This window comes from Sipha flava, unplaced genomic scaffold (assembly GCF_003268045.1).
Source record: "Sipha flava isolate LNK unplaced genomic scaffold, YSA_version1 68_pilon_pilon, whole genome shotgun sequence".
NCBI lineage: Eukaryota > Metazoa > Arthropoda > Insecta > Hemiptera > Aphididae > Sipha > Sipha flava.
Window position 1 is genome coordinate 535,656 of NW_020273608.1, and position 12,770 is coordinate 548,425.

A 12,770-nucleotide genomic window follows, 5' to 3' on the forward strand; every position below is an offset into this window, starting at 1 on the left:
CCAATTCAAACTTAAAGACACACCACTATGTACAAATGCACTCAAAAACGAAACACCGGAGCGTTTAATTTATGAATGCATTTTGCACTCCGAGTCAAGACAAAGATTAGAACTAGAAGTATACAGAGCAAGACACTTATGGCCGTGCGAACCGACAATCTTTATAACAACAAAGGCACTCTACAGGGCCTTTTGTTGATGAAGTCTTAGAAAGGAAGAAATCAAACGAGGACCAATGAGAAGACATGGCCACCTTGTTGACTGGGGACTAGAATATATCAACGGTATGACCTGCCTGTCGTAAAAGCCGACTAAAAGGTCAAATCGGCCAACCATGAGCCATGGACCACTTTCAAAATCATGAGAGACCTCAGTAGAGAATAACATCTATGACGCTCGGTCGAAACATCCCACCAATTGATGTGTCTTCCGAAAGGGGACGTTATTAGTACCACGGCCGGGTGGGATGCCCGATGTAAACCGGTGCAATTCATGAATCGGAACAGTGCCCTCCCAGTTCAATCGGTCCACTTAGTGGTCCGAAACAAATGAAAAAACCCAGACCCTACGTATCACCAATTTTCAAAGATGGATGTTCATGAGCATACTGTGACCAAGGCAAAGCTGAAATATTCGCACGTCATCTGGAACGTACATTCTAGTCAAATATCGCTTCTGAACTCAATATAGAACAGTGTCAACTATTGAACGAAATACGAGATAACATTAAATACTTCACTCCAATCCAAATTACAAACGAAATCGATACGAATATCAATCTAAAAAAAGCACCTGGCTACGACCAAATAAAGCCAAAAAGGCTATGATTCATCTAACGAGCATATACAATGCCATCCTGTGTACAGAATACATTCCTAAACAATGGAAACGAGCTCAATTAATCATGCTACTTAAACCAGGGAAACTACCCGACCATGTAACTTCATACAGACAGATGTCACTTTTTCCGAGCTTATCAAAATTATTTGAAGAACTATTTTTAAAGCGATTAAAACCAATAATAGAAGCAAGACAGCTTATTCCTGAATACCAGTTCGGATTTCGAAATAAATACTCAACTACTGAACAGGTTCATCGTGTCATAAATGTGATAAACAAGGCATTAGAGGTCAAAAAATATTGTTGTGGAGCATTCCTTGATGTTGCACAAGCTTTTGATAAAGTTTGGCATAGTTAAGGACAATGTTATAGTTAAATGTAAAGATATGTCTAAAGCAGAAATAACTAATATAAATGCTTAAGGTATCTTAGAATTAAACAATCAACATGAAATCAATACAGATGATGGCACATTACTAATATTAAAGATAAAAGTAATTACAAAAATATACAAAGACATTGCACGTCAACTAAATATGTCAATCGACATTCAAATTTCACTTATCAATAAAGATTTAATTTTGAATGATTTAAAACTTCAGGACACTAGTTGGTCGATGATTAAAAATAATTTGTATAAGGTATTGGAATATTCTAAACTACCATCAACGAACAATGACACTATAATAAAAACAAATACTCATTTTTATATAATATTAGAAAGTATCATCATCAGTATAGGTTTATTAATAGTCATAAGCATATACTTAAGATTAAAAAATAAATGTTGTAAAATAAGAAATTCTACAGAAGATACAATAGTAAGTAAGTTATACGAAAGTGTCAACACACATAACCGTGAAAATCCATTATCTAGGATAGTTTAATTTCTCAATAGTCAATGAACTTTCATTTAGCACTAGGGGTGTTGTAAGCACAATATGCTTATTATTATTATTATTATTATTAGTAATAGTAGTAATAAATAAATGTTGAAATAATAAATGCTGTATGGGCATTTCTGTATATAGGGGGTTGACTGTCACCACCAACAGTGTCGAGCAGTCAGTTGTATTATAACCGTGCAACTAAACAAACAATATATGTAAACTTAAATTTAATTATACGACCGAAATACAAATAAACATTTTTTTCTTTAAAATCAAACTCTTGCATTACCAAGTATTTCTTTCATCAATAACCACAATTTTCTCGTTCCTTTTTCTGAAAGTGCAAATTCATATACATTATGTGGTGTCGACGAACTCAACCATACTGGCCCACAACAGACTCACTGGTACACACCATTGACTAAGGAACAGTTGGATCAATGAACTTCATCCAGCGAAAGCGCTCTAAAGAAGGTGAAGTCTGTTTTATCAGCCGGAAAGTTGATGGCTAACGTTTTCTGGGATTCACATGGTATGATCTACATTATTATTTCAATCGAACTGTTCTCTTCTTTACTCATCTAATGATTTATCTGATTCATCTGCTGTAATGGAATTCACTACTAAGTATATGGATTTACTAATTTCAACTTCCATTTCTGGTATTCTAGACAAACCAATTTATGATGATTAACTTAATAAAACTTAATTTTTCATTAAGTGTTACAATTGGTAGAAACATGTCTTCATATGTGAGCCATAACAGAATAATTGATTATTATGATGATGTTTGTTTGATGATTATATAGTGATTTTGTTTATGACAGAAAAATTGTAACTTTTGTTGACCCGAAATTAATCATTTGATGTTTCATTATACCAGTTGTAGAGATTCTTCAGCCAAGATATTTGTCTTCTTACAAACTATAACGAAACAAAAAATATATAAAATAATATAAAATTAATATTTATGGTTTCAAAGAAGTTAGCACAACCAACATTAAAAAAATAAAAATAAAAAAAACATACTTAAGTTATTAACTATTAAGAGTATCCAACATGAAGATACGTTTCTAAAAGTGTATCATTGTAGGTATGTTACAATTTTCAATGTTATATTTTTATCTACAATAAACTCGTAATTTGTAATTATTTTAATAATAATTAATATTTTAAGTAATAAATATATATATATATATATATATATATATATATATATATATATATATATATACATTTTATCTAAAAGCTTTTCATTAATATTGTTTATATATGTATATCAAACAATATATATTTGTTAGAAATTGGTTGTAAGAGGAAACTTTAAGTGATTATTTATACATTGTACATTGTACATTGTATTATTGAATACATTTCTAATGGAAAACCACCTTTAAGAAAATATAAATAATAATTTATCTGATTAATTCAAATTGAATTATAGAATTAAAGTAATATATTATAATAACATAACTTAGAAAATGCATGACTAGGTTAAAAATGACTCAAGCTAAAAAAAGAGAATTTAGTTTTATATAAGTAGTTATAGGTATATTACAGTCAATTCGCGATATAACGAATTTCAAGGGACCGAGCAAAAAGTTTGTTATTTCGAAAGTTCGATACATCAAAATTCGTTATATCAAAAGTACAAATCAAAAAAATTTGTTTAAACAATATTTAAAAGAAAATTTAGATTTTATTAGATTTTTATATTTACATACCTACAAACATATTAGATTATTATTAAATATTTTATTAGATACATTCATATATTTTTTGTTTATTACATACATACTTATTTACTTTTTTAAAAAATTAGTAATTTTTTTTTATTGTGTATAACTTGCACTTACGATTAATGTTGTCCAAATTTAGAATATTACAAAATACACTGTCATCAATATCATGTTTTTGTAAAAAATTTAAGATGGAGGGGAGACCTAATTATGCTTCATTCGAGCTAACGATCTTAGGAACACTCTTCTTCGTCATCAGTTTTATTCGAAAAATCTCATAGTCATTGAGAACTCCACAAATAGCCAAAACTTTGTCGATAACAACAAATTTATATTTAAATTTAACAGACGTGTGTTGTATAAACGATACATAAACATTATCTTATCACATAATAACAGCTGAAACAAACTTGTAAAACGTGTAGTATCAATCTCCAAAATTGTAAAAATTCGTTACATTGCGTAAACTTTGGCCAAAAAATTTTCATTATATCGAGGAGCCAAAATACATTTAATTTTTCATTATATCACGATACTTTCAAGGGTGTAACAGTTTTATATGTTATATCGAGGTTTTCGTTATATCGAACTTCGTTATACCGCGAGTTGACTGTATTTATATTTAACAGAAAATGTTTCCATAACCAGATTATACTTAATGATACATTCAATTAATCCAATACGTATGAATACTTATTCTCCGTTTATGTTTATTTGGCCTATTGCTACAAAAAATATATATATTATATTTTACTTGGTTTTATATTAGGTAATAAATAATTAAAAATACATCTTGCGTGTACACAAGATTACTTAGATTTGGGCCAGTAGAATCAGTTTATAAAAAAATTGCAATTATGTTTAATGTTAAACATCTAATAAAAAAATACAGTAATCCTTTTCATGAAAACAAAAGAGAAAATAGAGTTTATAACATTCCTGTTAAATGCTCAAAAAAATCCTTTGATCAATCATTTGACTATTTGGGGCCTACCTATTTTAATTGAATGCCTTAAGAGGCAAAAAAAATATTCATTTACATGAAGGATCTTATCACTTACATCAAGGAAATGTTAAAAATATTATATATAACTGGTTATTTTTAGAACTAGTCTAAATTAGTATTTTTATTTTTTATTTTGTATTACTTCATTATTATTATATATTAGGTAAAAATTCAAAAAATTGAATAGTGTATAATTAACAACTTGCTTTGTTTTTATTACTTATATATTTTTTTTGTATCTATTATATATGAATATTTTTTAATGTACACAATTTAATAAATCTTTATTAAATCTTTTTTTTATAAAAGGTATACTCTCAATCTCTAACACAAGCTTAGCTTAAAAGGGATTGATAATTATAAAATAGTATATAAGTTAATATATATATATTGTTAATTTATGATGATTACATACAATAAATAAAAAAATTAAAAATATAACTTCAGTGACTGAGTCGTAAATGAATGTTACACTATTTTAATCTGTTTTGCAGACTATGAAAGCACTTGTATAAGTTGAAAGAGTAACTCCTTGTTTTATTAAATTTACCAATGTGTACCATAACTATTTATTTGGTTGTCCTTACTCTTGTCTTTTAGAATAAACCCATAATTACTATACCATTAGTTTTTCCCAGTTGTGAAGTATAAATATTTTATTAAGTTCTTAATTACTCATTTTACCAATATAATACCTCATTTTTAATCATCAGCAATCTTTATATGATTTTTAGCTTCAGCTATATGTCTCTTTACAAATGTTAATGTTTCTGGCTTCTTCACTGCAAATATTAAATATAAATAAAAATAAATGAACTTTAATAAGAAAAACCAGCCAATGCAAAATGTATACATAAGTGTAAGATATAACTAAAGAAATATTTGAAACACTCACTTGGGTAATGTCCAATATCAGTAATTGATCATTTTTCAACTATCCTGTAAGATAGTGCAACGATAATAAAAGTCGTTAATTACTCCACAGACATCTGAAAACAATTTAATATACATAAAATACAAGGCGTGCGTAATAAGGACAGGTTAAATTTAAGAATATTGATATGACAAGCCATTCTTTCTTCCAGCCCCTATTTTTTATTGAGCCCCGACACAAAGTGTTTAGTCCGAAACTGGAAGTGTGCACAACGGATTCAAGAAGTATGTACCTACTAAGTACTAATAAATAAGATTACTATGAAGATGTTTTTCAGAAAGCCAGTTTAAGCAAAACAGCCGATGAGGGCTTAAATATATCTATTAAATTTTAAGTTATATATCTCACATTAAAGTAAAAATTTGTAAATAGTTTTCATATTTATACCAGACAAAAGTATATTTTCAGTTTAAAAAATAATAACAGATAGGTAGTTACCTAATTATGATGCACAATTTAATTAATAAAAAAGAACTATTATTAAAAATTATTATTGACATTGTATTAAAAATTATAATCATATGAAAGGGGGTAAAGAGAGGCTTTGTATCATATCATTGTACAATAAAAAATGTGTATTACGAATTTTAATGAAAAATAGAGGCTGCTTAATACTTTAAAAACGTCATCATTTTTCAATTCATCATCGTTTAAGGACATCGCAATCAATATTGAAAAAGACGAAAATCTAGAAATGCAACAGAAATTTGTCTGTTTTCCTACGTGCGGGTATGTCGACGAAACAATAAGTGTTATCAGATAAATCGGCAAAATGGAGTGAATAATAATTAACACAAACAAGCCGTATTGGTACACAATTATTTATATTCTTATTAGACTTGGCAATTTTCAACACAGTCATAAACAACCGTAAATTATATCGCGGTATTAGCTACGACGTTCCGTCGCTCCGAAACCGTTGTACAGTATTATTTTAACATTTATTACAATAATTCCGATTACTACCGTATGAAATCCGTTTAGCGAACGAAGACCAAAATATGTAAACGGTCAATTGATTTCACGTCCCTGTGCGTTGACCAGCGCTCTTGGTTGGAGTGATCTGGCGAACTTTCGAGTGATACGGCACTGGACGCGATGTTATACGAATAATACAAACCGTTCAATCCATTTTAAAACGGATCCGGAGACATTTCGAACAAACTACATCCTCACGGATCGAATAAAACAAAACCGTCTCGCATTCGTCTTCTGATCCAAAAAAACGTTTTCTCGCACTCAGCACGATGCATGTTGTCGTTGTTCTAACTCCGTTAAAACGATCTGTACGTCGAAAAAATAAATAAATATTGATTTGCACCCGTTGCAAATTTTTAGATTTTGAGAGCCGGCCAGTGTTGCCGAATTCAAAATGTCGTATTACCATTTCGTGATAAAAATATTACCACAATTACCACATATACCATATCATTATTAACACCCTGAATACTTCGTTAGAATTTAAAAATATAACGCGCTCGCTTTGCTCGCGAGTATTAATATCGTATACTACATTACTACCATTTTTTTTTTATAAAACTTGTATAAGTCTATGATTACTACCTACACTATCTGGTATATACAGTTTTTACATGTTTACCTTTGGTTTACTTGATTTAACAATATATATTTTAAATTATAAAACATAATTGTTATTGTATGACAAATAAACAAACAATATATTAGAACAAATAATTACTTACTATATTTAACTGTAACTATATTTTTTGAATAAAAAGAATATCACAACTTGGATTATAAAATATAAACATTTAATATAGACACAGATTTTATTATACCTATTTATATATTATTATTTATGGTTATGGTTGTGTACTACTGCGATAACACTCTTATCAATTCACCGACGATATAATTTTATCATTCCTTGGAAAACGTTATCGGCTCCCGTTCGTGCCGGACCGCTCGTTGTAATACAATTGATGTAATATCTAGCGTTGAACTGAAAACTGTCCGTATTCATTTCTGACTGGTACGTGAGCGCTGGCAGACAACTGTGTATTTTGAGTGCAACAGAACCGTTTTCTCTACGTCGTGATGGCAGCGACACGTGCTGATGTATTAAAAATGTACAAAAACATGTTGCGGGAAAGCAGCAAGTTCTCATTCTATAACTATAGGTAACACGTTCGGCATCAACGTTGTTATTTTTCTTTATTACCATTCTCGTTTTTACGACTGACATTGTGTTTTTCTTGATCTAATCTGCAGGATGTACGCGTTGCGACGTGTGAGGGACTCATTCAGGGAGCATAAATCAATGAGCGACCCCTTGGAAATCCAACGAAACATGAACGAAGCACATAGGCTTTTGAACATCATCAAACGACAAGTAATATTTTGAAAAATGTTTATGAAAATAAACACAATATCTACATTTATTCTATTATAACACTTATTTTTAATTTATTTTATGGCTCTTGAAATTTTAGTAATTTCTACTTCAACCACTAGGCCATTAGTATTACATTTGTAAAAATAAATAAATAAAATAATACAGTTTAAATTAATTATTTTATTGTGTACTTTACAATTGTTGGCTATATTTGGTTTAGTATTTTGATTAAATTGAAAAATTCTCTTGTGTAACCTTCTTTGTATGGATATGGGCCTAGACTTGTTCCGATAAGATGGCTTATGTTGAGTTTCCCTCTTAGTTTTTTTATACTTTCTGCATTACTTATAGATGTGCTTCATTGTGAACATGGTCCCACATGATTGGCATATTGGTGGGTCAACTTTTACCATAAAATAATCATGAGTAAGCCTTGTGTGACAAATTTGATCTTATTTAGTTTTAGTTTTTTTTTTTTTTATGGTTCTAATATTCGGGTTTCGTTTCCAGAATATATTTGTGCTGTCTTTATTGAACTTTTAACACTTTTTAGTATCTTTTTTTCCTAAGATATTTTTAATTTAAAATGTACACTCTTAAAGAAATATATGTTCTTCCTTCACATTTTAGTTAAATTCCCTTTAAATAATTTTCATTTGATATCATATAAGGACTTTATACTAAGTATCAATTATCTAACACAATTAAATTTTAATCAGTGAATTTGGTTTTTGAACTGTAAACAACAATAAGCAATTATAAACTCATATTCCAAAAATAAAAATTACATTGTACCTAAATAGTAAATAACAATATTTAATTTATATTTTTGATCAAAAATTTCGAAAACTCATTAAGTATAGTTAACGATGTTACATAATTATTTTATAATTAAGTATTATCCATTGGTATTTTATTTTTATTTTGTTCTCTTTAATAATATTTAATATTTTTTTAAACCAAACAAGCTTAGTTATATTAACGATAAATCAAAACTACATGAAGTATTCATATACAATCTTGGTGTTAATATTATTATTATTAACTATATTTTATATATTAATATTGAATAATAAAAAAATATAATTTTTATTGTCAGTTGTTATCAAATTTCAATCCATGAGTTAACTTTGTTTTGATATTAGGAAATAATAAATTTATTTTAAGTTTATTAATATTTTTACCATCTCTATTGTAATTTTACCCTATTTTTATAACCCGATAATGTCATTTGAAAAATAAAATAAATAAATAGATGTATAAGAAATATATGTCTATCAAAATATAATCAAGCAATTCATAAATTTCCAGTTTATTATGTTTCTACTTCAAATTGTATTACAATAATTTATCTTTCATTATTTATGTTTTCAATTAAAATAGTTATTAATGCACATTTAATAGTAATTTAATGTTTTTTCTTTAGAAAAACATAATGCCATTAAATAATTTAGATTAGAATCTTATAATTAAAAAAATATATTATCTATGTCAATAAATTTTATATACCTAGTGCTTATAATAGAAAAATATTATATTCTCTTTTCTTTATAATTTAAATCACAATTGAATTTATGTTTGCCGAGTAAAGTTAAGATTTAAGTGGCAAATTTGAATGCTTTCTAAGAAATTGATTTATTTAAACTATTGGTTATAGCATAAATTAATTGTCCATAATAAAATAGAAGTAAAATATTGATAAATAAGAAAAAGTTAAAATGGTTATAAATTGACTAGTCTAACATATAATATTCTATTATTTTTAAGTTAGTCATATACTGATAGCTTACATTGGAATGTATTAATTTAAATTGTTTTCTCTTTTTTTTCCAGGCAATTGTGGGTGAATTATATAAATTTGAGAAGTTGGTTATTGAAATGCAGGGTGACAACAACAAACATTAATTTGTAGTATTATACTACATTTGGAGAAAAATTGTTGAGTGAATTTTAATTGACTGCGTTGAATGCAAGTTTGACATCCGATTATTGTTCCTAATATTTAAAATTAGTATATAATATTGTGTTGTTTATTGATATCGTCTCTCATCGTGTAAGATTTAATTGTCAAATTTATATTGAAAATGTGTAAAAGAGAAAGTGGTTGGTTTCATGAAATGATGTGTAGTATATTTTATTTTTATATAATGTTTATGTTAATAAAGAAAAGTAGATAAATTCAATTTATCTTGTTTAGTGGTATTTTATTATTATACTTGAAACTTTTTTTCGTTGTTCAAATCTTTATATGTATTCAACAAAATTAGAAAAGAATAATTTTTTTAATTTACCTCCTGGAAATGTAATTTATAAATAATAATTAGTTCTTATATTTTTATTTCTTGCTAACTATATAATTATAAACAATAATAAAGAGCAAAAATTACTTCACAAAGTAATTTTACTATAAGTAATATTAATATATTAATATAGTAAGCAATTACTAAACAACTTCACAAAATACGATGTAATACTTTGACCGTACCTAGTTTATAATTTTTAAACAGTACCTTGTTTAAATATTTTTGTTTCTGTAATTATCCTTCAGATTTCATGTCTTGTAAATATTTAATTCTAAACTATTTTATAAATGATAAGTTACTATAATTATGTTTAATGATTTTTAACAAAAAAAACTTTGAAACGTTTAGGTTTGTTGATCTAATTGATATTTCCTTAAATGTATATTAAAACGTTTAAATGTTGAAAAAGTGTTTGAATATTGCTAAAAAAATCATAAATAGTGTAAAAGTTTGATAATTTGTAAAACAATGCAAACCATTAGATCTCACTACTAGCCCTTCATTTAGTATACAGGAGGTATTCGGTCTTATTAAAATGATAATTCATATAAAGTATTGCTAAGCACTTGGCAAATTCAGTAATCAGATAAATTATGTTCCCTTAAGATGAGCAACAAAAATAAATTCACGTCTTCTCATAATAAATAATTATATTTAATATAATATAAATAATAACAGTATAAAAGTACAATATAATGTGTTGAATATGCAAGTCATAATTTCGGTAAAAAGTTTGTAACAATTATAAATATAAAATTATTTAGAAATAGTAGGTTTATTATTTATACTTAGATACCAAGTAGGTATTATAATTATTGATAGATCAAACTGTTCGAATGTCGAACCCAGGGCCGGCGCAATGGTAGTGCAACCGGTGCAGCTGCACAGGGACCCGCGGAAAACAAATCTTTACTGAATAAATATTATAATTTAGAAAATATTACATTATTAATAAAAATATAATATTTTAAACTACAGATCCTAGCGAAAAGTCAAGAAAAAAATCGTTCTAATATATATAATCAATAATAAATAATATATTATTTTATTGTATACATTTATTTTATATATATATATATAACTAAAAAATAAAGAGTATGTATCAAATATTAATTGTTGTGTATTATTTTATTTCAACTATTTTGCACGGGACCCCGTAATTTGTAGTGCCGGTCCTGGTCGAACCGAACTATTTAACATTCAGGTATGTTCAAAATTTGAACTTGAAAATATTCTTAATCAAACAATTTAAAATTAATTTTCTATATTTTATAGTTTATATTCATTATCAAGATAGTATTAACTATTTTTTTTTATATTATTACGATTAAGTATGATAAAATAAAATAATTCCGTGTTGAAACATATGATTATTTTTATAAATATCTTTAGGTAATATTACCACAAAATATTTTTCATATTATTTATGATAATATGATCAAAACCACAAGTCTACTTTTGGAAAAGTGAAAAGGAAAAATATAAATGTGTTTATGAAGTTTTTTAAATGACCTCTATACTTTTAAAAATTTTATTAGAAATAACAGTATTTGATGTTAATAAATAATTATTATAATTTATTATATATTTTTAGATGCATTAAATGTTGTACATTGTGAGTAAAATTTTCATAATTTCAATCTAATTATAAAAGGAACAAAAATTATGAATTCGAATGTTAGTTCAATAAAAATTTTTAATAGTTCGTTTGTTCGGGTTTGTAATACTTTAACAAAGTTCGGTTCAACATAAAAAAATTAAATTCGACGTATCACTAATTATAATCATGCGCTTTTCCTGTTTTGAGCATTTTTTTAGTGACTTGGCGTGTCTACGTATACCTCAATGGTGTACCTCATGTAATTTGTGTACTTAATCAAGAAATAAGACCGAATCAAAATTATAATTATAATACCGATGAAATGTGCAAAGATTACCAAAATTAAACAAAACAGATGTTAAGGGGCAATGACTAGGCAATTTATTTGACAACTATGTAACTGGAGATTGTATTGATGCGTGAGAAATATTATTTAGTGAGCTTTACAATTGATTATCTAATTTTAATTTTGAACACACTTTGATTTGTACCTCTGTTCTAGGTTTTGTTAGAAATCAGTTTATAAATTTTTATTCCGTCCACTTGTTTTTTACACAATAAAACTAAAATTTATTTATTAGTCTTATTTTTAAAAATATTCTGTGAACATCTTTTTAGAAAACACGTCGTGTTGTTCGCGTAAAATGTATGGTTACACGCAAGAGTATGAGTCGTTCTTTCGGATAATTATTTACAAAATTACGAACCATTATTGTAGAAAACGGTTTATAGTTTTTCTATACGTACTGCGCAATGAGATCAATCGCGACGTGATTTGTGTTTTTGACTACATCGATCTGTCCATAAGTTGTGAAACGGATTAGATGCGTAATTTAACAAGATTTAAGATAAGAAAAAAGACGTTTAGCCCGGCTACACAAAAACGTGTTGGAGCACGGAACCGACTTACAATCTTGGGCCGCTATCTGCCTGTACGCGTTTACTATGTATTCGTCGTTTTAATTGGGACTATTATAATAAGTGTCTAAAGATTATCAGTTGAATCCATTCGATATCGGCGTTGTGACCCGACACCGCCGTAGTTAAATGTTTTCATCCTCACGGATGTATAATAGCCGTGTACATGGTTCGCGCGTTCCGC

General features: G+C 27.4%; 1 protein-coding gene across 1 annotated transcript; it reads left to right on the forward strand.

Annotated features, from left to right (window-relative positions):
- Positions 1-7,307: 7,307 nt before the first annotated feature.
- Positions 7,308-9,950, forward strand: LOC112691964 (LYR motif-containing protein 4). Its single transcript, XM_025566448.1, has 3 exons — positions 7,308-7,550; positions 7,642-7,762; positions 9,599-9,950. Exons 1-3 carry the CDS (start codon positions 7,468-7,470, stop codon positions 9,668-9,670), a joined length of 276 nt encoding a protein of 91 aa, XP_025422233.1. The 5' UTR covers positions 7,308-7,467; the 3' UTR covers positions 9,671-9,950.
- Positions 9,951-12,770: the final 2,820 nt, after the last annotated feature.